General features: G+C 42.4%; 1 protein-coding gene across 14 annotated transcripts in view; it reads left to right on the forward strand.

The window, feature by feature from the left end:
* Nucleotides 1-27,081, forward strand: part of ccser2a (coiled-coil serine-rich protein 2a) — a 46,896-nt gene that overhangs the window by 3,971 nt on the left and 15,844 nt on the right. For 3 of the 14 annotated variants that reach the window (XR_013278352.1, XR_013278351.1, XM_077494893.1), the window contains exons 2-9: nt 3,891-5,284; nt 5,379-5,590; nt 8,465-8,558; nt 11,570-11,672; nt 12,771-12,951; nt 14,673-14,741; nt 14,817-14,927; nt 17,036-17,200. Coding sequence is in view for 12 of the 14 variants with exons in the window: in XM_077494893.1 (XP_077351019.1) it covers nt 3,934-5,284; nt 5,379-5,590; nt 8,465-8,558; nt 11,570-11,672; nt 12,771-12,951; nt 14,673-14,741; nt 14,817-14,927; nt 17,036-17,200 (2,286 nt within the window). In the remaining 2 variants the exon portion in view is untranslated. The other 11 variants (XM_077494898.1, XM_077494900.1, XM_077494899.1 and 8 more) reach the window with 11 other exon arrangements.

Raw genomic sequence — 27,081 nt, forward strand, 5'->3', positions numbered from 1 at the left:
ACGGTTCACTAACACGTAGCATGTGAACAGGAAGTGTTTGACCCAAATGAGCAGATTCTGAAACTTATACAAAGACAACTTCCTGTGTGAGAAGGGCTGGGCAGCGTCGACTTCATTCTCTCTGGTGAGCTCATGACATCAGACAGCAGCATGTACACTGACAGGTTTATGTGGTTTTTGCGTCTTTGCCAGGTTTTTTTGTGCGTGGTTCCGCCTTTTTGATTGTCACACACTCATGTTTCTGTCACTGTGAGACAACTTTTATTACTTTAGCTTACATTCAACCTCGACGTCACCTCTACCTTGCTTCCCCTTGAAGCCAAATCTGCACATTGAATGATTTATATAGCGGGGATTTTTGTTTTTGTCCCCAAGCAGAAGGCGGGTCCCACCAATGCTACAGTAAAACATTGATGTCCCCGCCAGACATAGAATACTGGTGCACATGCACACCTCTTTCAGATGACTCTCGGATGCTGACTTTCAGTTTTGACAATGGCGGAAACAGGATGGTTAACTCTCAACTTCTCAGGGTAAGGTCTTCCATTTTGTTTGTTTGTTTTGTTTTTGCAATTGTGGAAATATTTTGTGTTTACTTTCTGTCCGAGAGTGCCACAGCCTCACTTTCTCTCGTCGCTCTTTGTCTGTGTCATCTCTCCTGTCGCCGTCCTTGGCGTCTCATTGGATTACGCGACGCTTAGCATGAGAAGCTCGCTCAGCTCGGTGTTGTTTTCACTCAATGCACATTAGCCCGGCGCGTGCGTTGCTTTCATCCCCGCCTTATTCTATTAGCCCGCTCTAATGGCACTCTGTTAATCGCGTCATGGAGAGCACGGCGGCCCAAGCCAGCGGCCTTTCCGCATGACCGCTCGAGGTTATTACTCCCAAGAGATGCCGGGGCTGTCAATATGAGCGAGATGAAGCTGCACTTTGGTGTACATAGAAAGGTGAGAGTTTGTTATATGGAGTTGACTTTTTATGTTTTAGTCAGTCATTTGTTAATGGCAAATATTCAAATGTGCTCATTTGCTTTCAATGCTCTCAAGTGCATATTGAATAATTTGTTTCAATAAATGATTTTTTTTTTTTCAATGGGATATGAAAATTTAAATAGTTTTACCTTGATATACATAGATGTGTAATCAATATATTGATTGCTTAAAATTGTCCAGTCATTTAATAAATATTCTCAGATTTCTGCAGTCCTCCATGAAAGCAGACACATTTTGACATTAATTTTATTTGTAAGACATTTGTAAACGTCTGCATTTACTTTAGACCAGCATTTTTTGCTAATTTTCTATCAAATGTTGCGGACCCTCACCAAACTGAACTGGATCGTGATCAATTTATGTGCATTTTCTGCACTGTCAATTTAGAAATTTGTCCTGTTTTTGAATAAAGGGATGAATTGAAAAGTAATAATATACATTAAATTTAAAGCTGCTCAATCGCTACTGCCTCTTGTGGCCTAAAGATGAAACTGCACACACCCTATAATCTTTACATACACACTCCATGCATGGTGTCACATCTGCGTACTGAGGGCGGGACATTCGTACCTGAATCCAGTCTGAATACTAATGGCCAGAGGCTTGAAGGAGTACATGATGTGAACAGCTATGGTGTTTATCTGCTAATAATTGAGACATAAATGGTTAAATAAAAAGGCTATTGTAAAGATATTTTTGGACAAATTCCTACATAGAGCAGCTTTAACGACTACAACTACAAAACACTCTGCTTTTACTTTGACTTTGCAATGATAAACCACGTATTTTTTTTTTAACCGCTTTAAATGTTATATGGTCATTGTTCCAAAGAATTATCACTGAATCACGATCTTATCACTTGACAGTTAGTATCAAGTGTGTCGTTGTGGAAGGTGGGGGGTTGCCAAGGGTTTGACAGATGGCCAACATGCTTTCCTGTAGGGATAGACCGATTATCGGCTGGGCCGATTATCGGTGCCGATATTCAGCATTTTGAGAAATATCGGCATCGGCCATTTTGAAGAATCATATGGCCGATAATAGATCCTTTTTTATTTATTTTTATTTTTTTTTAAGTGTTAACTTCAGGGAACTAATTTAAATGTAAATTAAAAAAAAAAGTTTTTATTTTCATTTTTGTCGACCCTGGGAACTCTCTGCACCTTCTGTTTTTGATTGAAATTAAAACTAAGATAAGTAAAAATTTAATACTTTGGATATTTTGAAATTTTTGAAGACTTATTTTTTGTAGAAAATAATTGTTTGTTTTTATTTAACTTTTGAAAACATGCTACTGCGCCTGGGAGATCCCAGAACTTGTGTATTGACTAAGATTTTTTATTTTTTTTTTAAACTTAAAAATATTTTACTAACCCTAAAAGTTGCTCAATAAACATGTGCTTTAAAATTTAAAAAAAAAAAAAAAAAAAAAAAAAAGATAAGAGCTCGAGTTTGTATTTTTTCCAAATTTTGATGTCCCTTTTTAGTGAAAATGAATATCGGCTCCAAATATCGGTTATCGGCATCCTTCACTACTAATAATTGGTATCGGTATCGGGCCCAAAAAAACCTTATCGGTCTATCTCTACTTTCCTGGCCCACCTGAGAATATGTGTCAACCGGTTAGAATCTCAATGCTCGCTGGTGATCAGTGAGGTGACCCACATAAACGGCCATCACAGAAAACCGCAACAGTTGCGCTTCTTCGTGATGTGAATGAAACTCGAGAGCCTGTATGGTCAACCGCCAATTTCGACCCATTCAGCGCAAAGATGCACGCCCATCCCTGGGGAGGGGCAAAGAGGTTTTGGCGGCGGCCCCGCCGAGGCATGTTGACCTGATTTCCTATGTGGGTGAGATTGTGTCTCTACGCGTATTTGGCCATGTGTGTTTATTGATGCGGATTAGGACGGTCGGACACGTCTGTGCCAGCGGCGGAGTGCGTCTGATTGTAGACACGCGTGTTGGTGCATGGGAATGTGGGGCAGCACGACATCCACATTGACCCCCACTCCCACACGGATGCAATGGATAAATTAAATATGGATTATATTTCTTGAATCTGCAGTTCATCTACTGGTCAACCGTGGTGCAATGGATGCCGAAATAGGTGTTTTTTTTTTTTTTTTCTCCACACACTGACCAACCAGACGGATCTAACGTGAGTTCATCAACCGACGCATCCGGAGCTCTTCCGCCATTTCCTTTCCCCATTCACATTCATTCGAACAGTGCTGGCCTTCTTCCCAGATTCCCTTTCATCCCACAGCCATTGTGTATGTCAGCCCTTTTTGTTATTGACCCCGCCTGCTGGTGCCGTGTTCGCGAAAAGCCAGTAACGGCTACAGGTCAGGATTTGTTGAGTAGTTTACATTTGATTTAGATTATGAGCAGCCTGATATTTTTTTTTTCTATTCAGAAGTTGAAAACCTAGGTATCAACCTCCTGCATATGTCTGAGTATTTTTTTCCATGAAGATAAATGCATTATTTATTAGAGAGTGAAGGAAAATCTCAACAAACAAGCAAACACAAGTAACCTTTGTGCCGTCTCGCAAAAAAAATTACAAGTTAAAACGTTAGAAGGAATAGACATTCTGTCAGTTTCTTAAAAAATAATAATGAAACATATTTACTGAATACGTTCACATCGCATGAGAGCAGGTAGGGTGGACTTTGCTACAAACTCTCAAGTCACCTTGGGAAGCAGTCGCATGAATTCTTAATGCCCTCCGTGGCAAACAATCTTTGAGATGCAGACATGCAACCACTCTATCCATCCGTCCGTTTTAAGTGTGATTTTATTTCTGTTTCAAGGATTTTCCTGAAGGGGAGATCAGCAAATGAGGCAATTTTGCCCGTAAAACTTAATGTGTGGTGTTTATTATTTTCTCCACAGCCGTGTGTGAGTCCATGCTCATCCATGTCTCCGTTGGCATCTAATGGAAGATAAAGTATCAACCAGCTCTGCCATGGTTTCAAGACTGCCCAAGTTCGGTGGGCGCTCTGCAAGTGGTGGCACTGGAGGACCCTTGACCAACGGTTCGTCTACCCAGGATGCCAAGACGGCTCCTGCCGGGGCACGCCCAAATGGTGCGATTCGAACTTCTTCATTTTCCCTGAAATGGAGGCGAGATGATGGGACATCCCACTCCAGTCTGACCCCCCTTACCAGCGCTGGGGAGGGAGGCAAGGAGAAGACGAGACAAGTTCCTTCATTGGTCAAGGAAGGCAAGAGTAGCTCCCCAGGGACGCCTATAATGCGAAGGTCAGGTCCATTGGTGGTGGCTGCCTCGAGCCCCAAAGCCATCCCAAAGCAATCTTTAAAAATCGCTCCCAAAGATGGCATCAAGTTGGGTCAGAGCTCTCTCAGCGGAGCACCTAAAACAGACCACAGTGACACAGAGTCCCGCCTCGCAAAGCCCAAATTATCCTCGGGCTCGCCGAGAAGCAACTCCCAAGACCGCCTTTCCCAGTCCATCGAAAGCCTGAAGACTCTAGAACTGGAGCAGATGGTTCGCTCAAACAGCTTCACGCACTTCAAGCAGATTCCGTCTCCCAACAGCCAGCCTATGATCCGTTCCTTCTCCTTCAACCGGGCCGTAGAACTGGCCAAACCTCTGACCAACACTCAACTTCGACCACCTCGGAGTAGTTTCCTCAAACCTCCTCAACTGAGCAACGGACGACTAAGTTTAGCACTCGGGGGTCTGCGTGGCGGCCATGGAGGCTCTGGATCTTCTGGTGGTGGGACTGGAGGCGTTCGAACACCTCCGGCCCCCTCCTCGCTACCTACGCCGTCGGCGCCATCCACGCCCAGAGCTCTGAAAAAGCCGCTGCTCTCCTCTTGCAGTTTGAACAAGTTATTGGGGAATAGTAGCGGGTCTTTGGGTTTTAGGCAGGCAAAACCTGCACTGGCCAAGCAGCAGAAGACAATACTTCCAGGTTGGGCTAAAGGAGCCGCCAAACCTTCATCTGTGCCTCCATCCGAAGATGCTGAACCCACCGGAAAGGCCGAAGAAGCAGACTGTCACAATGACGCTGATCAAAATCCTACCGATGGAGGCGAAAAAGAAGAAAGCCGTGCACAGCGGCAAAGCTCAGATCAGGTAGTTGGTGATGGTCAGGAAGACATGTCCTTGTCGTCTGCTTCATCCTTAGACAGGGGAAACACCAGCGAAGAGTTCTTAGATGACTTGGACAGCGTAGGGGATGTTTTCAGCGACGGCGATCCTCATGACAACAAGAAGATGGACGGCTTTCCCAATCAGATCAATGACTGGGATCTGGCAGGTAAATATATTAAACAAACCAGCCTACAGTAAATTTTCCTCACATTGGACTTTTGGTGTTGACTTTAATTTTTTTTTTTTTACATTTCCTCCAGGCCACGATGAAGACAGCCCTATGCAGGACTCCCAGGGACCACTTGTGAAGTCGCCGGAGGACGGCGAAGTCTGCCAGGCTTCGTCTTTGGAGCTGTCACCCTCCAACAGCTCTGGTGGAACCTACATGTGGGACGAAGAAGGTCTCGAACCTCTCGAAGGGCCTGGGATGTATCCATGCGATCTGTACGACGACGCCGACCTCAACAGCTTAGTGAGTACATGAGTGCCAATCATGCCTTCAGTCAATTTACTTTGTTATCGTGCTGTCGGGGATAAAACACACACAACAACAAAAAAGTAATGGCAAGCATGTTCAATTTGTTTGAATTGAAAAGTTCTTCAACCAAACCTGATTAGGTAATTATCATTCAATGTTAAAACTATCATTAATGTAAGGTGGCCTATTAGACAATTTGTCACAGTCAAATTATATTAATATTATGGCGATTATTTGGCGGTATTAGAGTCTATTAGCAATTGGCAAGGACGACCTTGTGAACCGCTCAGTCCTGCAGTTTAACCGAGCCGAGAGATTACCGTTATTCAGTTAGAAATTGGCAATAAAACTCGCGTATTTCTCAACTATTTATAGACTTACAAATAGCTGCGCTGCCCTGCCCTTTGTGATTTTCCACATCAACATGAAAACAGTCGTTTAATATTGCTCAATGGGAATAATAATCGTACTTTGAGCTGTTGGGGAATGAATCACAGCCATCAAAAACTGGCACCTCTCCGGTGAGCAGCCCCAAATTCCAATGAGCCGATCACTTTCCGGTTGGCAATCCTGGCGCAAGATTTGATTGCCTGCTTAAAAAGCCGCTGCCACTCATTCACCCAACTTCCTCATTAGGCAAAGAGGTTTTCCCCGAGAGGAATGCTGTCCCAAGCGCAGCTTGTGCTTTAATAGCATTTCCAGCCTTTGGCTCTCTTGTGTTCAACGTACCACGGCACCTGATCTCGGGAACACATAAAGAGCTTTCCGGAAGCCAGATTAGAAATTGTATAATAAGCCGTATCTTTTTAGTACTCATAGCATGTGATATGGACATTCACTTGATCAAACAGAGCGAGAGAGAGAGAAAAAAGAAAAAGGAAAAAAAAAGCTTTTGTTTTTGTCTTTAATTGAGCTAGACGGGCTGCAGACAGTCCATTAATGAGGCTAATTGACAGTACAAATTGCTAACCCAATCATCATTTCCGTCATTATTAGACATGGTCATTATTTCAACAGCATCTTAGAAGTAAATGGGGCAGTCTCAGATATTGTACTGGACACCATTTTTGTTCATGTTCCTGACAGAATGGAAGAAAATAGTTGACCAGTGTGGGATTATATGTGGGTGTGTTCCTTACCGCTCTCAGCATAAATCACACGTGCCTCAACCATGCACATCCGATTAAAAGTCATTTACTTTGTCTTAAGGACATGGCATCATACTACATTAGTGCAGTTGCTGCTATTATGTGCTTCTTGGGGTTTTAACATTTCTGTGGACAGACCATAGACACTTTTTTATTTTATTTTATTTTTTTATGTATTTTATGAAATGAATAAATCATTTATTTGTGTGGTTTTGTTTGCTTGTGCAGGAATAGAACAAACAGATTGTACAAAATATAACTATTGCATATCAGGATGTATATTTTTTTTTTTTATGGATTAAAATGAAACTTTACATCCACTGTAGTAATAGGATTAGTCCACATGGTGGCGATGTGCCTCCATAAAGCAGCTAACCGTGCCTTGCCTGCACTTTAAATTGCTCCTTTTTGTGTGTGCCAGTCAGGTTTTGGCTATATTTGGCTCTGTCTGCATTCAAATGGCTCTGTGCAAAATCAGTGTGTGGGCAAACGCGGCTTGAAAACATTTCCATGACGCACCATGCAGTGTGGAGAGGCGCCCATTTTAGGATGCATAGGTTATTTGTTCGTGTATTTTCAAGTTTGTTCTCGTTCAGTTGGCAAATTTATTCTTTTTTACTGCTGCTTTAGCCACATAATAATGATAATAATAATAAAAATAATAATGCATCTGATTTATATCGTGATGAGATTTTTTTTTTTTGTCCACATTCTTACCGTAAACAAAATTTTATGATATTATTTTTGACACCTTTTTAATGTGTCTATATCTAAAATTACAATTTCCCTGTAGTTGTTTTTTACCCCGTCCCAATTTAGATTCACATTTAGCATTTATGATGGTTGGCTTTGACAGCTTTTCTGAGCCAATAGTGGAGGAAAAGTCATTCATAACAAACCCCGCACCATATGAAATAATCACTGAATAATATTTCAAAGCCATGTGATAATTGGGCCTTTTCAGACTTTGATCGGTAAATGTGCTCAAGTTTGGCCCGATTTATTGATATGTTAGGTTTGTCGAACTTGTGTGATTGTCTCCTACATAATAATTTCTAAACTGCCATATGTCTAAAACGAAACAAAAAGCATCAAACTGTTTTCAAAATGTACTTGCTGTCTCCTGGAATGACACATCATCATCATCATAATAATAATGTCAAGCATATACTACTAACTGCAGGTTAGGATAAATGTTCCTATGGCTTGATAGTTTTTTGCTCACCGGGGAACCGAGCCGGTAGAAACAAAGAGACGGGGAGACTATCGCCGCTGAATTGAAGTTGCACAGATTTGGCTGGAGTTGTTATTTCTTGTCTTTAAATAAGTATTGATGACATTTCCACCTTGACAGGTACTAGCTTCAAATTTGAATATACTTATTGCCCACGTTAACACATTTTAACGAATGAAGTTATTTTTCTTCTAAAGGGCTTCCAATTAGCTTGAAACAAAGACCAGAAAACAGGTAAACATCCTCACCATATGGTGCATTGCCACGCAAACCCAGAAACGCACTACATGAAGCCCCTCTGCTTACTTCGACATAATTGCTCAGCACCAAGATGCCACAAGATGGCGGCTAAGCAATACCTATACATAATTACACAAATGATTGACTTGGAAAAACAAATCTGTGACTTTTTATAACTTTGTACAGTTATAATGGGGCCTCTAAGTTTCAATGTTTGTTTTTTTTCTTTCTGTTTGTGATTGCCAGGATATCCTGAACAACCTGCACGGCCCAGGGGCCGAAGAGTGGGATGACGATGACCTCATGCTGGATGTGGACCTCCCAGAGGATGTTTTGCAGGGTGAGCTCACCCTCATCATTGTCCTGAACAGAGCAACGTACAGTAAAGTCAGTGACAAACAATGGCAAAAGTCAACAATCCCGATTTCCGGCAATGTGCTTGTACGGCTTATTACGGCTTGATCAAATCCCTACTCGGCTGCGCAACATCTGCTTGAATGGTCTCGCCGTCTATTGTGACGCGTACACGCTTGCCGAAGAGTTATTTATAGGCTATTTATCGCGCTCAAAATGACAGCTCGGCGGCAAACCTGCGTGGAGGAGGACGTCGCCAGCTGTCTCGAGCGTGTCTGAGCAAACAGATGAAACGCGCGCGCGCAAGCACGATGTGTATTGAGGTGCAAGCAGCAGACAATTTGATCGGCGTGACAGTAGTAATAAGGTGATTAGTTTAACACCTCTGTCGTCTGAGCGCTGTGACATCAGCACCGTTGTAGGGTTTTGTTGTCGTTGTCTTTATCGCCCGTGAATGTAATCAAATTCCGGCCTCTTTGTTGGTGGAGTGAAATGGTTTAATTGTACGTGCTGGAGGTAATCAGGTCACGGCGATTGTGCTGGCAGCTTTATTATGCGTTTATCAGATGGTGTGTCACATATGAGAGAATGAAGGGAGGGGGGTTCAGAGACGTTGACCTCGCCCGTCGTGAATTATAATGACTTCCGCGACGATAATTTGCTCCTGTCAGCCGCCGACGCAAACACGGGACGGCCACTCTTTGCCTGGCTTGTTTATTGAATGTCTCTGACACAGCCCGACTTGGTATGTCTGACAAGGCCTCGTTCAGGAATCAGCAAATCTAATATACGGAGGTCACATATATGCCTGGGATCGTCGTCTATGCCCGAGCCAATGATGTCATGTGTCGTCGAGTGAAACAAAAGACTGCAGTTTGCACAGTGGCGTAAGAATATGTGGTCAGGTGAAGATTTATATTAGGCTTTACAGATCAGGACTTTGGAGCCGATCAGTGTTAACTGATCACCAATTGCGCCGATCCAGCCGAGATTGGAGAAACAACTTGTTTATTTACTATACAGTAGATTCCGTGGGGGATTGTGACTGGCCCGGCCCACAAATTGCTAAAGTTTGTGTATGATTGATGCCCAAAATTGATGGGGAAAAAAACCCACCCTAAAAATTCTCCCAAACACATGAATAAACATTCAATACACAGAATATGGGGGCTGTAGGTGGGGTGTTTGTTGATTAAAAACAAACAAACATCTGACTGTAGTATAATTGCATGTCCTTGAATGACATCATTGATCGATCTGCAAATTCTGACATTACGTCTGATTTTTTTTTAATAATATGCTGAATATCGGCCGATCCGATCCAGCGGATCGCATCTGTGCAAAGTCTATTTTCTATTTATGACCAAAAAAAAAGTGTTTTTCATACAAATAAGGTGCGGTGTTTGGTTGCTCTCTTCTCTTTATATTGAGTATTAGCTGGTATAGCCCATTGTCTACCTCCACAAAGGTGAAAATGTCCTGTTTGTGTTTAAACGGATCCGGAGGCACCGTAACGCAGTTGGTCGCCGCGGACGCTGCGTTGTTGAATTGGATTCCAATAACGCTGAGAGGCCGTTTTTGTTTTGCCCTTACCGCTATCAGTCGTATCGGCAAAATGACCTCAAATGCGAATCAACGCCAACCGAACGTGCAGTGAACTGCGTCATACACCCGAGTGTCGAGGTCACAGGCCGCTCCGCTTCACTCGGCAGCCTCACGTCACCCTGAAGATTTGTAAACAGTCACGGACAGGCAAGGGAACGTTCACTCCACAGGAATGTGACTGGCATGCCGGTCCCCCTTCCTGCTCCTTATTTGGGAAGTGTCCTTATTTATAGCTCCGTGTATCAAGCCAAGTACCAGAAGAGGTGCAGTGAAAGTGAGACAGGGGCAAAGGAGTCCAGCCCACAAGTCCGGCCCTGAAACCAGGGATGGGGAAGGCGGTTTGTTTTGCCTACAGAGTCTCCGCAGGCCCTCCCTTGCTCTGTCCTTCATTTCCTGCCTCCAAAGAGACACCCTGACTCTGCCACATAACAGGAAGAAGGCGAAAGGGAAGAATCGGGAGCAAAATCAGAACCGGATGAGAGGCTCACATGTGAGATTTTCTTGAAAACCCAGCTGTCAGGGCCCCCGAGTTTTCCCTAAACTTGGACTCAAAAAGCACCTTTTCCTTGGGCGTTCCCCGGAAAACAAGCCTGACAAACGCAGACAGGGCCACCACAGGGTGGGCTCAGGATTTCTGCTTAACTGACTGGACCAAGGCGGACATTTCTTTCCGTGCTGTATTCATGGAGCTCTCCAAGCTGGAATATATCCGTCGTTTGGCTTCTTTAATGACTTGGATTCTGTAAGGCTCCCGGAATGTAACGCTTGAGTAAGAAAAAGGCTGCCTGCTTCTGTGTTGCGTGGTGACACTTTGGGCAAAGTATTTTAAGAAAGCAGCATTTCCTTTCTGCCATTATTATCTTTTGTGTGTGTGTGTGTGTGTGTGTGTGTGCGGTTGTTTCTTGCTGTAGGCCTCGCTTTTATGCGAGGGAGGTCAGCCTCTATTATTTGTCAGTTTTTCCCCTCGCCAAGGCTCATTCCTCAGCTCTATTCTTCCAAGAGTCTCCAAAGACTCACTGTCCTTTTTTTACACCCTTGAAAATGAAATGGCTTGTCGCTGATTATTATTTTTTTTCTGTGTGTGTTTGCATAGCGAGGAGGGAGATGGAAAAGATTAGGATGTGCGTGCTGATATTTTAGAGCATTTTAAATGTGTACAGACGTATTCACCGGCAGGAAATGAAATAAATAGTTTGTTTTATGTGTGTGTGTGTGTCTGTGCCAACCTGCCTGAAAAACAAATTCCTACCTTCCTTTTTTGCATGGCACATCTCATCTTTCACAACATAACTATTTGCAACACACTTGAAAAGCAGGAACGATGTTCTGCACCCGACACTTCAGAATAATATCCTTGGTGCGCCTCATAATTTTCGTAACTTTTGTCCCCAGACTTTGACAGGATGTCCAACGGTGAAAGCGCGCCCCGTCGGCAGGGGCCGCGCCGTCGGCATCACCGCTGGAACGGACCCGACCATTTCCCCGGCGACGGCAGGTTAGCGTTCCAGTTAGTGTCTTTATTTCCATATCTCGCCGAGTGGCGAAGGTTTGCCAACGTAGTTTGTTATTTTTATCCAACAGGGTTTGTTCAAGGTCGCAAACTGTTGCAGAGACGTCCGGCAACAGTTTTAATGGCTAAAAACATTTTTTTCTTGACGTCAAGAAATTTGGAATAATCTTTGCGTATGTGGATAAACAAAAAAAAACACAAATCAACATTCACCACCTTCGCAAACTTTCAGTTTTCATGATTATGGCGGTGCCATAATGGACAAAAGCTGCGGATCAATTCTAATTTCCTCAATTGATTTCAATTCACAAGAACTCACTTCGATTCGATTTAGATTTTCCAGATTCAATTAAATTCTATCTGATATCGATTAATTATGGCACATCAATTATTTTCAAATGTCAAGGACTTAATAAAAAAAAAAAAATCCACAAATATTCAATTCCAAAGTAAATTTTGCAGAGGCAGTAACTGAAAATGATTGCGTTAATGAAAGTAGCACTTAACAAACATTGACATCAGCAAGGATGAGATGAAATTATTTTCATAATTCATCCATCCATTTTGTGAACCGCTTGTTCCTCACAAGGGTCGCGGGGGGTGCTGGGACCTATCTCAGCTGGCTATGGGCAGCAGGCGGGGGACACCCTGGACTGGTTGCCAGCCAATCGCAGTATTTTCATAATTTAATTCAATAATTGTTAATATGAATTTAAAAAAGATTTTGAAATGTTTTTAAGTGCAATAAGTCAGGTATTTCATAAATGTTAGAAAATACCGGTACTTTTAATTCATGTTAACAGTAAGAAAAGAGTAAGAAAGTAAAAATTTGACCTTTAAGAGAATTTACAGATACATAAAATAATCGATTCATGGTTTTATGAATTGGTATCGGGCTGGAAAATGAAAATCGGTTTGATATCGAATATTTATTTATTTATTTTAAACCCAGCCCTAAAAAGCAGTAGTGTTTTGCCTGTTTTTATACGACTTCTAATATTCCATTTTTGTGTTGCAAAAATGTTGTTCAAATCCCAACTTAAGAGGCTCGACTCTGCTTGACCTGACTGTTTTGTCTCTCAGGGCGCCGTTCTTCCACCACTACGACGGCCTGAAGTCCTCGAGGATGTCTTCACAGGCCGTCCCCACCGAAGCGAGGCGAAACGGCCAGCCGCCCGTGCCCGATGAGCTCTCGCTGGAGCATATGAGCCAGGACTGCAGCTCGGTCAAGAACCAGCTGCTCAGGCTGAAAAACCTGCTGCAGGTTCGACCCTCATTATTAGATGCTCCCCGAACGGCTCGGCTTTTTTTTTTTTTTTACGCCGGCCCCGCGCCTTCCTTTGTGCTCGCATGCGTTTTAAGTGCGAGTGTGAGGAAATCAATTACTGAGTGCTGGAAATGAATTCTGCTGTTGTTGAAAGGATGCCCTCACTGGCCACTTTATTACCTGCACCCTGCTTGGAAGGCTTCTGTCGGTGTTGAAACGATAGCGTCACTCAGTTGTTGCAGATTTTTCTGCTGCACATCCATGCATGTAATCTTCCATTGCACAGCATTCCAAATGGTGCTCTATCGGATTGCAATTTAGTGATTACGGAAGCATTTGAGTACAGCGTGTTGAAAAAAAATCATGTTTTAGATATGCATTAGGAGCTCTCAAAACACATCTAAAATGTGTTATCTTCTGTTAGATTGCGGTGTTAAAAGGATGCTGAATTGGCACCAAGCAGTTCAAAGCGTGCCAAGAAAATATCATGTACACCATTAGCCCATAATTATCAACTTGAATCGTTGATACAAGGCAACTTGGATCCATTTGATGTTATTCATGCGAAATTCCGATCTTGAATGAGTCGGCAAATCAGGAATGTTTTTCTCGTCTGACTGTAGCCTTAAGTGGATAGTTTCTCCTTCACTGACCATTCTGTGTAAACCTTTGCGATGATTATGAAACATAATCTTGAATTCCTTCAAAGATGTCACATTTTTTTGCTGATTCTAAAGCAGCGTCTACACAAGCTGATTTTTAACGCCTTATTGACTCATTTGCTCCCAATAACGTGTAAATATGTTTTTTAACGTTTTAAGTGTCCCAAAGACGTATATATACGTTTTTTATTATTTATTTTTTTATTTTTCATTTTTTTATATGCTAGAACATACAGAAGGCTTTGATGCGGCCTCTCAACTGCAAAGAACAGTTGCAGAAATGGCAGTTATTACACAAACGGCCAGCAGGTGGCAGCAGAGCAAAGGAGATCAACCAGAGTAGAAAAAAAGCTCAATTTCTTACAATTTTAAATAGATTTGTGAAAACTGATGAAACTTAGCTCTCTTCTAATGCTAATTGCTGCAAAACGGAAACAAATAGAAACATACTTTTTTTTCCTGATGAAAGAAGAGACTTTAATCTTTCTTTTGGTAGGTTCCATGCTTTTATAGCAATTGAACACAATATTCTGTGGGCCTTGCAAAATCAGTCAAAATCCAGTAAAACAGCCGGGAGCGAACGGGATTGTTTCTGTGAAAATGGCTGGGAGTGAAAGAGTTAACTGAATTTTTATTTAAATGTTAGAGGGAAGGAAAAACACAGGATTTTTTTTTGATGGCTGTAATCAGAAGGTGGGAAAAAATTCTGATGAATACATGTTAATTTATCTACCAGATAATGGCATACTCATACAACACGAACCTTCTAAAATACCTCTTGGCTAAAAGAAAAAAAAAATACAAATGCATTACTGGATTTATTCAAGCAGCTAGCTGACATTTATGCTTCCTTGTGAAATAAATGTGTTGAGTATACTCTGAGATTGCGCCGCGGGTCCGTGTCACCGGTGCCTGGCAGTCCAAGGCCGGCGGGGTGTTATGTGCGAAGGAGTAAAATTATTCCACCTCACAACATTGCTCTTGAGGCGTGCCCTACGGCAACTGTCATTGATCGTGCTCACCGTGTACTTTCGGTGTGTACGTGTGTGTTTCCAGCTCGAGGATACGGACTCGCCGGCAGATGTTGCGGGAGAGATTGAAGGCAATACCAATACTGCATCCCAGGTAAGAAAAAACATGATTTTATTCAATTTCCTTCTCGTATAAGCTACGTACATCTGAACATGTGTGAGTCTGCAGTTTGAGGAGCTGCTGAAGGAGGTGCACAGGCTCCGAGAAGAACTTCGGAGTCGAGACAAGACCATTGTTCAGCTCACTCTGCAGTGTCAGCAGCATCAGCGGGAACAAGTGGTAAAGCAAACTCTTTATGACTGCAACATTCTTTCCCAACACTCATTCCCGGGAAATACTCAGTTGTTTCCCTTTTTTTTTTTTTTTTTTTTTTTTTTTTTTTTATAGTTTAATACACACAAGTGGAAAACGTCCACAGAAACGCACGAAGAAAAAAACAAACAAAAAACAATCGTAAGGTCATTCCAAAATGCAACATCTTGGCTTTCAGAAACACTAAAAGAAATGAAGAAAAAATATTGTGCTGGTCAGTAAATGTTTATTTTACTGCACTTGCTCTATAAAAATAACATTTAGAATCTTTGCTGCATGTGCACATCGGGGGCATTTTTCTAAATCCAATCATCAAATCCAATATCATACTGATTTGGTATCATAATTTGTGTTCTACTTTAATATTCTTAGCAATTCTAAACATTTTTAAGGGGCGCATCAGTTACTCATGGGGTTCACGCTTTTGCAGCAGGCTTGCGAACAGGACTACTGAAATTATATTGCAGTTTACTCATTTCTTTTTGGTCCTATGTCAATTTACATGTATGTATTTGTAAAAATGTTTCAGATGTTGACATTTTGCAGTAATTCCAAACTCTTCATTTTCCCCGTGTATCACACAAAATGGAGCACGGTGCCGTTTCGAGACTTCCCATCTCAATGTTGTCACTACGTGTTTTGAATGATGCTGAAGATAGATGGCGGATGGTGCAAATTTCCACTGCCCTGATCACATCAAGAAACGCTGCGCTATCCTTTATGGCGGGTGGGCGTTCGAGACCACAAGCACCAGTTTTCTCGCAGAACCACCCACCGCTCGCTACCAATAACCTCTGTTCAGTTTGCTTTTAGCTTGCTCCATCTCCATCCTAACACTCATTAGTGTCTTGAAGAGAGTCCCTTGTTAGCCAAACAAGCGTATGGCCGTCTGACATATTCAAATCCGCGTCTGCGTCTGCAAATACCAAAATGTCAAAGCCAGGCCTCCCTCGCCGCCTCGTGTGAGCGTTCCCAATTAGAGCGAGCACCTACCCAGCTGCTTCTCCAGTCCCGCACAATATTGCGACGCCCTCGCCCTCAACAGGCAGATAGGAGGGCGGAATGGCATTATTGGATATGGATGCCGACAGAATGAGTTAAAAGAAAAATCTAGGAACATTCCACTGTGCAGAATTCTGATTATGTTGTCTCCTGCATCAGGTGAGAACGTAGGAAAATATCTTTTGCGCAGGGCTATTTGAAATTGCCTGTCATCCTGTTTTGACCGAGTAGCTTGTCGTCATTTCTTGACACTGCAGCTGGCATAAACAACAAGCGCACACACATGCTGCTTTTTAATATCTTAATATATGACATTAATCACAATTTGTGTTCTCATATTTGGTGTGTAACTCGCATAAAGTCTGTTATTTTTTATTTTTTTTCCAAAGCAGAGCTGTCGAGTTAGCAGCTTTGCCACACAAGCTGTGAGATTTCGCGCTAAACTCTTGAGCCCTCGCGACAAAGCATGAAATATCAGTCGGGAGTTGATTAATAAGCTACAGTTGAGCTAATTTTAATGAATAGGAGTGCGTTTTCAATATGCATGTGAGCAAACCACTAACACTCCATTAAATTGCCGCTAGTTACGACACGACTCATTTTGCCCCAGTTTGTCACCTTTAATGCTTGTCAGGTTTGCTCCAAGCGGCATTTTTAATGTGGTTGACGTCATAGCTGCTAAGCCCTTTTTGTCGCCTGCGTTTTCAAACTGCCGTGTTTTAACATTACGATACATGCGATCGGCCTCAGCAGCGCATGCCAGCGCTTTGGAAAAAGTAGCACACAGCTAAAAAGGAAATCGAATAAAGACATTCCAGGCTCTACATTATTTAATAGAAGAGTTTAGGTCAGCCTCATTGCACACACGGGTTGTTGGAACACAAAAAGACGCTTGCCTGCTTTCACCAGTTTTGTGTTGGTCCTCTTAAAGATTATCGTTTGCCTCCTGAGCCGCGCAGGCAATTATGGCTGAGCTTGTTTTTTTTGTTTTTTTTCAATATAGTAGTCCACATTCACGTAATCCCTCGTAAAAACGCGTCGCTATCGTTGTCTCCCTCCTGGCCTTTTTCCAGCTCGCTCGAGAACGGCAGGTGCGGTGCCGGTGTCAACAGCAGAGGGCGCCCTCGCTTCTACGTCAGCCGGGTGACAAGCGACTGCAACGCCCCTGTGACAAGGCCACCCAGACCCATTGGAGAACCCCAAGTCACGCTGTGAGTCCACAAATCATCCACACCCAGGTGCACACGCTATACTATTCCTTTTTTTTTTTTTTTTCTTACCTAGTGAATGTGCACAACAAACACGGACACACACAGGCTGGTCGTCATCTCCACGACATATCGCTGAGTCACTCATCAGCTTCCTGTTTGGCGCCGCGCGCAAAGCTCTGACCTCCCAGCGGAGGACGCTTTATGAGCTTGTCAGCCGGCTTGTCAGTCCGCCTCACACTTTTTAATAGCCGGGGCGAATTGCGAGGCCGCTGTTTGTGTTTGCGGAGGGGACGGAAAAATATGGAGGAGATGAACGAGGCAAGCGGCAGACAGGAAGTGGAGGGGAAAGGATAGCATCGTAGCCATGCCGCTACAACATAGTGATCCATTAGCAAGCCTAATTCGAGTCAAAATCTTGCTTCTGAAATATCAAACAGGCCTGTTACCTGTTGTAAATATTTGTAACCCAGTATTTAGACGGGAGTTAGGCCATCTGGGCTTGCCTTGTAGAACTGTTTTTCTTCTTTAGGCTCATCAATGCTAAAAGCTAGCATTCCGATAATTACAATGCCAACAACCTGCATGGACACATAACATGCTAACGTAAAGCAAGGTAGCAACCTAAATATAGAAACCGCTAAGATAACTTGATTTGACATGATGCCATATTGTAATTAGGGATGTAACGATATCCAATCACCTTATGATATTATCACGATATGTAGGTCACGATACGATAATTATCATAATATTGTGGGGGCGTTGGAGATATTTAAAAAATGTCACAATATTGTAAAAAAAAAAAAAAAAAAGCTCATACTAAAAAATAATAATAATATTGTGCTTTCGTACATAATAGCAATGCATATAAACAATGTCTAATAACAACAGTGAGGCTCTTGCTAATGCAAGCACACATTGATCGCTTCACAAGCAAATTTGGTTCCCCTTCATCTGACAATTAGCATAGATTTCAAACATAGAAGGCCAAAACATCCCTTATGAAAATTTAATTGCACTAATAAAATAGCCACTAGAGGGTGCTACAACTGCACAAATGGAAATCAACCTGACTTTTTTTTTAACAGATGTCTTCCTTTTAAATATTGTGAACATGACGATATTGCGGCAGTTTTAATATCACGATATCGCGATATTGCCCTTATCGTTACATCCCTAATTGTAATGTGATCTTTGCAAGGAGAAAATATTAACATGCTAACGTATGTATGCTATAAGATGGTCTACTTAGTTTTGCCAAACCTTTCTACCAGGACACATACCCTTGCAAAAATCTGTGAGTTTCTTGAGTATGTTGTTGAGTAACCCCAAAATGTGATTTATCCGGCGGAAGGATAACGATCAACAAAGCGATTCCGAGCGGGTCTTTGCATCGCCTGCTGCTCGGGCCCTAATAAACTGGAGTGGTTGAGCTCCCTAAGCAGGCTGTTGCCCCCCACCATCCACAACAGCATGTGGTTTTACTGGTTGCCGGGGCAACCGGCAAATCGAGCCCGCTTGTTCTCAATGGGGATCCTGATGACTTTTAGCAGCGTTAACAAAAAAGTTTTGAGGACTTCAGACATGATAAAAGTCCCAAAATATCCCTGAGAGTTTTCTGACCATCAGTTTTGTGCGGATGTTTGTTTTTGGAAAAAGGGTGGGATTTGGAAGGGATTGTACACATGGCAGCTCTTACAAGTAAGTGTCAACGAGGCTGTATCTTTAATGCTGTGGTGACAGCCAAGAGGTTTGCACTGCAGTGCTCTTTTTGTGTCCTGAATTGACTGAATTGTCTCTCTTTTTTTTTAATCAATAGATGTCAAATTTCTTTTAGCTACACATGTTTCAAATGTGGGGCCAAGTGCCCCTGTTTGTGCTGATTTTTTTTTCTGCTGACATTTAAAGTGCCACCATATCAAGTTGCTGGAGTGGCCCGATGCCTTCTGGTGGTGTTATTGAGTGCAAAGCTGAATGGATCAGCTGAGGAACATTCTCATGTCAAAGGCCAGCAGCTTGTAATGATTTTTACATCCCCGATGCTGATATTCGGCTGCCCCAGGCAGGTAAAGTGGGCGACTGGCGGTGCCGGGTTGAGAAAATCTGGTTTGGACCCTGGTGCTAGATAAAATAACTGTGAATTTTCATGCCTTCCCTGTGCTTACGTGGGGTTTCTCCGGCTTTATTCCAATATGAAGATAAGTGACTCCATTTTTTTTTTTTTTTTTTTTGCTCCGCCTGTTTCCCCACGTTAGCTGGCACTTACGACCCTAATGAAGACTATCAAAATAAAAAAAATCCCCCCCAAAAAATCAATGCATATTCAATTAATTTATGAGCATTCCCCCATTATTTTCTCAAAGTTTTGCCAACAAATCTCAGTTAAACCCATTCCCATCTGCCCGCAGTCTTAATTTTCGCTCCGAAATTTATATTGGGTACAAAGACGCGTGACGTTTGCGGGCCAAACGGCGGGCACAGTTGTCACAGCGGGACGTGCTCGTCAAGTGGCGTTAACTGCCGTTTAAATGTCAATTGTAGGGGGAAAAAAACAAAACAAAAAACCAAACAATATTCTTGAATAGCTCCCAGAGGCAATCATGAGCGGGTGGGACATGTTTTCTCCGCTTACTCAGATGTTCAGCAAACAAAACGGGAGACTGGTGTGATTTCAGGAATTTGGGACGAGACGTAGCGCATTACGCGTGCGTCTAAATATAGCGTAGACGCCAACGAGACACTTCCAATGAGATGCACGGGCAAAATCTAATGAGCTCCGATGCAAGAGCTGGGTACGAAGATTCTGCCTTTGCAAAGATCTTAAGAATTCGTTCAATCACTATACAGTATGTTCATCATTATGCTTGTAAACCCACACCACATCAAACAAGACACACTTGCAATATTTTAGTTGAGCTTTTTAACTTTTATTTAATCAGAATGCACAGGTGTACCTAATGTTGTGGCCAGTACATGTAGACATCATTGTGTCTGAATTAGCAATTTATAATGTATGACATTTGACCTTTCAGTGATCCGCACAAAAAAACAAAAAAATTCAAAAATAAACAAAAAATAACACAAATGCAAGTTATTAAAATAATATACAATTATGAATGAATACATCACTATTAATTGCAGCAATTAGCTAACTGCAAAAAATAATGCCTGCTATTCTTTGTCATTAAGTAGCGTCTACATATCGACAGTGTTTAAGGAAATGCATTGTGTGTGCGTGTGTTTGTTAGAGGAATGAACGTCTCACCTTTTTTAGCGATGATACCAAACACAAATGAAGAAAGGCAACACAATAGGCAGCCTTGGATTCATTTTCAAGCATCCTCACACCCACCTCTCGCTTTCTTTTCATCATACGTCTCCACTTCTTCTTAACTCTCTGCTTCAATGAGTTTGATGTCACGGTGACACACGCACACACACAGAAAATGAGAGTAAGATTATTTTGGAAGCACTGAGTTGAGAGGAGTTAGTGATTCGTGGAAGGCTGGTGATGATGTTGGGAAAAAAAAAACACGCACCGATGGAGGCGGTTGCCGACCTCCCGAATTCCTGAAGTGATGTCAGATCACAGTCGGAACTCTCCCTTCTTCGCTTTTGAATTCCCGTCCTGCTTCATCGGCTTCCACCTTTTTGTTGGTGGGACTGCGGGCTGCAGCAGTGAGATGACATCTAACGAGCGGGCAGATTCTCACGGTATCACTGACCTGTTTACCGAATATATCCCCCCCCCTCGCTCAGTTTTATTTGTTCCACGTTGCAACTTCAGGAGCGGTCGCATGGGGCTAGATTTGAACCAGTGCCCCAGAAGCCGGAAAACGTCAGATTTGACCCTTGTGAAAATTTGAATTCCCATGCTGAAGACAATTTTATTTATAAAGTGCCAATTCACAACACCTGACATATGTGCCTGTGGCTTGTGAACATTGACTATAGATGCTATTTTCGAAAAAAGAAAGTGTCCCAGTTGTCCGTTATTTGACATGGAATAAAGGCCCGATAAGTCACTACTTGGCAGGGAAGAGCAGCATGAACTTCCCGCGTCGGACCTTCTTGTTCTCGCCGGCAACGATTTTTTGTTAATAAAGGCTTCCCGCTGAACAAGTTGTGTGTTCATTGACAAAAGCGAAGATTCCGTCCGTCCTCCAAGCAGGACTCAGCAGGAGGAGCCGGCGACGTGCGTGGGTCGGCCCTCCGGGGGAAGTCGATCCTCTTCCTTCCTTTTTATTTGAGAGAGTCGGATTTGTCGTCTCAACGTGACAGCCGTACGGCTGTCTCACTTTGCATCTCCCCATGGGTGGGAGACATCTTCGGGGGGGGGGGTGCAGTCGGTGGAAGCGATGAAGAGAGCACAACATCCCATACGTTCGTTCTTTGGAATGATTATCTTGTTCAGGTGTGCGCTGCAGCTGGAATGTATCCCGGTGGACTTTGGGTCAGAGCCTAGACATGACAATGAAAAGACTGAAAAAGGACAGATGGCCATTTGGAAACACTGAGGACAATTTAGAGTCTTTAATTCACCCTTTTCTTTTTTTTTTAATCACTGAATCCTGATGTTTTGTAAACACCAAAGACAGTTTTGTCGTGCATGTTTTTATAATATTGAGGACGACTTAACCTAACGATTTTTTTGTTTACACAGTAGACAATGTTTTCTTCACTGAACTATTGGACTATTTACCGGTAGTCTTCCGTGAGTGTAACACAGTTTTCGGACAATGAAGACAATTTAGTGCAAATCGAAAGGCCTTATCTGAGATTCAAGTGCAGACCTCACTTGCTGCCGCGAGACAGCGTGTGTGTGTGTGTGTTTATTTATGTGCATGTATGGAATATTCTTGCGTTCATTAACTTAACCCTGCTGGGAAGAAAAAAAAAAGAAAGAAAAGGAAAAAAACAAAACAGTAGATCAGGGGTGTCCAAAGTTTTGATTCTGGGGGCCAAATACAGAAAAGTAGGACGATACAAGGGCCATTTATATAATGTACCCTTTTTGAAAAATTCAGTGACTATTTGTAGCTGTGAATTTATGTCTTTGCATAGCTAAAAAAGTTTAGTCCACCCTCTTTTTTTTTTTTTTTTTTTTTTTTTTGAATAGCATTTTGGCCATGTCAAAAATTGTTGTATATTATATGCCTCGGACTGCCAAAAAATGTACACTGGGCTGCAAATGGCCCCCCACGCCGTGGTTTGGACACCACTGTGAGTAGCTCGACACGAGTGACGGATGGAATATGTCTGCACTTCCTGGCTGAGCTCGTAAAAGCTGTCATGTCAGCCGTCAGGTTGACAGGTGACACGCATCTGAGAATGGAAGTCAACCTGTGTGTGTGAATATTCCTCTTGGTTTTTCTTGCAGTTTGTAGATGTGGCGTGGCACTTTATTTTTTTGCCCGTATGTGTCCATGTGCTTTGCTAGACTTCACATGGGAGCTTCTGCGTGCGCTTGTGTTCGGGTCCGTCATGCCTTTTTGTCCCATGTGTGTTTTCTCTCTGCCTAGGGTGTGCTGCCCACCCCCTCGCCGCCCCCGTGGCAGGCACAGCACCAGGCCTTGACCTGTCCCAGCATGCCCCAGCGCAGACAGAGTGAGTCACTAACACGCTTTCCTGCTTTTTTTATTTTGCCATCTTTTTTGTAGTACCACTTACACCGTTTAAAAGCCAAAAGTCATCTCATGCAATTTAATTTTTGGATTTAATTACACACTGATGCTGTTTTGTGCGCAGCGCATCCCCTCGTCCCCTAACATACTCTGCGGTCTTCTGTTCCACAGTTACAGTTGTTCTGTAATCGAGCATAATGTCCTTTTTGGGGTTTTCGTCAGTTTGCTGGGTCTGTAGAAAAGAACAGAACATGGATTGTACTTATAAACAGTACACTCGGCTATCAGTGAATCCAGCAACAAGCTCTGTCGGATGACAGTGTTAAAGAAAAAGGAGCTCAACAACAGGCAAACAGATGGGCAGGAAATGAACAGGTGAGCAGGTAAAAAGAAAAAAAAATAGATGGAAGGAAAGCATAGAACCCACGCCATACTCTTTTCAATCAAGAGGGAAGGTGAAATAAATGCGGCACATTGTTCGAACACCTTGGGTTATTTCTAGGGGTGGGAATCTCTGACATGAGGCCGATTCGATATGTATCTCGATACACAGGTTGCGATTCGATTGAAAAACGATTATCTTTCAGAACAGAACGGTTCGATGCGGTTCGATTAAGTTTGGGAACGATACGATTTTCGATTCGATACGATTCATTTCAATATTCAAAACTTATAGTGACATTTGTTGCTTGTAAACATTAATCTTAAAACACCACAAATTTTTACAGTATCTACAAATGTGTTAAAAAAAAACAAAACAAAAAACAAAAATGTCTTCTATATTTCTATATATAGAATCAATTATTTAAATGGACCGCAACAAAGGGATGGGCGATATGACTGAAAAATGTATCAGGTTAAATATTTATTAGTCGTTATTGAGAGTTATAATTGTTTTTTATTTTTTTATTTTTTTTTTTAATTCAAAATAAGGATCAGGAAAAAAAAAAAAAAGGCTGATAATTCAATTTGAAATATAAATATTTAACCTTTAAAAAGACACCAACACAATTAAACAGAATATGTGCACATTAAGTATTTCAGAAACATAAATTTAAGACATGAAATAAAACTACCGTCCAGCCAAAAGAAATATGAAGCCACCTTATGGAACAATAAATCTATCAAACACATTTTAACCACTTAAACAAAAATATTTCCAAAAGTGCATTTCCCTTTTTATTAACAATTTTTGTTTTTCTTTGCCATCACATTCATTTTTGGTTAATGTATGACATCTTTTTGTTTTTTTTAATCTGAGACAAGATGATGACCACAGAATCACTACTGTTTATGTTTTGTTTTTTTGGGCTGTCGTTCATTTTGCGTTTGATGACGTAATCACGGGCACGTCTCAGTTCTCCTATCTGCTGATCATGCTAGTTGTAGACATTGACAGGGAGCCACAAACTGAGAAATGAGATACTTGCAGTGTGCTTTTAGCTTAGCTGGTGTGTTGGCTGTGGGACATACCTGTGTGGTTTGAATCCATGCATTGGATCGTCACGGGAGTTATTCTTTTTGGCTCGCGCGCAGTACCAACGCCGGCCCGGGACATACAAGTGCGCCGAGAGGACTCGATAGCCATGGGTTAGCTTCTGCTAACTGTCTCCACTGTTGCATGTTGTCACTCGTTGTGCGCGCGCGCGCCGTGTCGCGAGCACGGCGTTGACGGTAGGCTCCTCCCCAAGGTGCGTAACGTCTTTGCATTATGTTTACAACATCCGGGGAATGAAGCGTCTCTGAGCGCTACTTTGCTAGCTCTCTGTAAACAGGGAAGTAGCTTGAATAGTGATGCTACTGAAATGTAAACAAAACAAGTAGAGCACGGCGCAGAACTCTTGCTATTGTTATGAAAACCATAAAGCCTCACTCGAAACCGATTCACAGCCACGCGATATCCGGTCCACAGCTTTACAAGCGATGTATCTAAGGATTCCCGGCGGATTTTGCATCGGTTGACAAGTCTGCTACCGATACGGTCGTTTAGCTCCCCTTGACGACCGATGGTTCGGTCGAATCGGTTTTTTGTCCCACCCCTAGTTATTTCAGCATCATCGAGTGCTCTTGAGGCTTTTTTTTGGGCAAATGCATCATCAGTGCTGCATTCATTCTCACAACACCGGTGGGAGTGGAATGTAGGAGAAAAGAGAGGGGCAGTGAAGCTTCCTGAAATAAAGTCAGATTTTCTCTGGATTTCCAATACAAAAATACATGTGATGTAAGTCAAAGGCTTTCAGTTCGTTTTCACATAAATATGGCATTTACCAACACGAGGATCACATCCATTTTTTGCCGCGTGCCTCCATTTTGTAGAGCTCTAAATTATTTCAATATTTAATTTTTAAGTGTGAGATCTCATTACAAGTGCACGAGGCAAAAAAAAAAAAAAAAAGCACCAGTGAGCCCAACCATATCAACGACCTAGATCTAGAAGCTGTTGAGCCCATTTGAATGCCATTGCTAACAAAAACAGCAGTCCCTCGGATTGCATTTTGTAAACGAGTTCCCTACGCCCTATAGAGATGATATTATGGCATATTCCATCTTTTTATGAGACCTACACTTCTTGATTGATCCATTGTGTTGATATATATAAAGGCAAAATCAAACATACAAAATGTCTCCCCCCCCCCCTCCACTAAAAGATAAGGCTTGTACCCAACCCTTTTTTTTAAAACTATTATCTACAAAGTACTTGTAGACTTAAATAGACGATTCATACAGCGGTTAAACTTGCCTCTTTGTTGATCTATTATATGATTTTCCTCTACGCATGAAGTAATCCTGTATTGAATTTGTTCCAACTGCTTTTAAGTCTCTATGCCCGCTTTCCTCTCTTCTTTCGGACTCCTTCATCTTCTAACGCCTCCTCTCCTCATCTTCCCCTCTTAACTCTGCCTGCCCACACATAATGACTGTGGCAAGGAGTGGAGCACCTAGTGCAGTACTTCACTGACCGGGCATGGTACAGTAGAGCCTCTCTCTGAAACGTCTTAACCGTCAACCATGACTGTCAAGCATGCCCTCCTTCATCTGCATGCGTTTGCTTCGCTCACAGTGGGAGTCTTTTGAGTTCCGGAACATTATTATTTTTTTTTATTGTCAATGTGCGGATGTTTGAAAACCGTTTTGCATTGTTTTTGTGCTTTATATTTACATGAGGAGAAAGTATTGGGATGGCATTGCACCTTCGGGAAGCGCAAATGAATGTAGACGTAGACCAGTGCTTCTCAAATAGTGGGGCGGGCCCCCCCAGGGGGGGGCGAGGCTTTGTCAAGGGGAACATGCTTTTTTTATTTTATTTTATTTTATTTATTTATTTAATATTTTTTTATTTTTTTACTGTCTTAGAATAAAGTGCAATTGCACCTCCACTACATTAGGGGGCAGTGACGCATTCGCTCGGTAGTGTAGGGGTTTTTGCACACATCACAGAAGAGTATGAGTATGAAGTGTAGGCACGAAGTGTAGCAGACCCTCAAGTGACACCATAAAAAATATATTTAACAGGGATGAGAAGATAGGCGGAGATAGACGGAGATAATTATATTTATTTATATTTATAGTGGTGCGGGGGGGGCGTGAGATGTTTTCTTCTTCCTGGGGGGGCATGACAGAAAATAATTGAGAAGCACTGACGTAGATGATGAAGATGTGCGTCCCAAGACTTTTGTCCATATAGGGGGTGCTCAGTTTACAATCTTACTAAAATTTGAAATGAAGTCTATCACTAACCTATGCTAACGTCGAAGTAAAGTCACAATTGCAGTAAATAATTAATTAAAAAATAAAATCAAATCTTCAAACAGAGGACCCCCTGTTACGGTGCTTTTATTTGATTTCTTCCATGTCATTGAATGAAGTCAAACGCCGCACGCATGGTTTCATCTCCCCATGTGGGTTTTGCTCTACATTTATGTGAAATGATCCCGTTACAACACTTTGTGTCATATTTCGAAGAAGAAGCGTGTCATCTGACATGACAAACTCACTAAAGCGGGCCAGCGCTGTGCTCTCGCATCCGAATCACCATTTTCGCAAGCGACGTGCCGCGGTGCCGGCCTCATCCAACTCGGAAATTGAGTGGTGCCATATTAGCTACTTCGTCTGATAATGATGTTCTGCTGACACCAAGTCCTCGTCATCCTCCTCCTGGCGCCGACTAAACGGGGAATGCTTATTTCTGTGTTCAATTCTAAGCAGCTGTGGTCATATTTCAGAAGAAAAAAAGCAGCAGAGGAGATCGGTCAGATTGGACGCGGGTGTTGGGGGGGCTGTTTG

Source organism: Festucalex cinctus, chromosome 14 (genome assembly GCF_051991245.1).
Source record: "Festucalex cinctus isolate MCC-2025b chromosome 14, RoL_Fcin_1.0, whole genome shotgun sequence".
NCBI classification, from domain to species: Eukaryota; Metazoa; Chordata; class Actinopteri; order Syngnathiformes; family Syngnathidae; genus Festucalex; species Festucalex cinctus.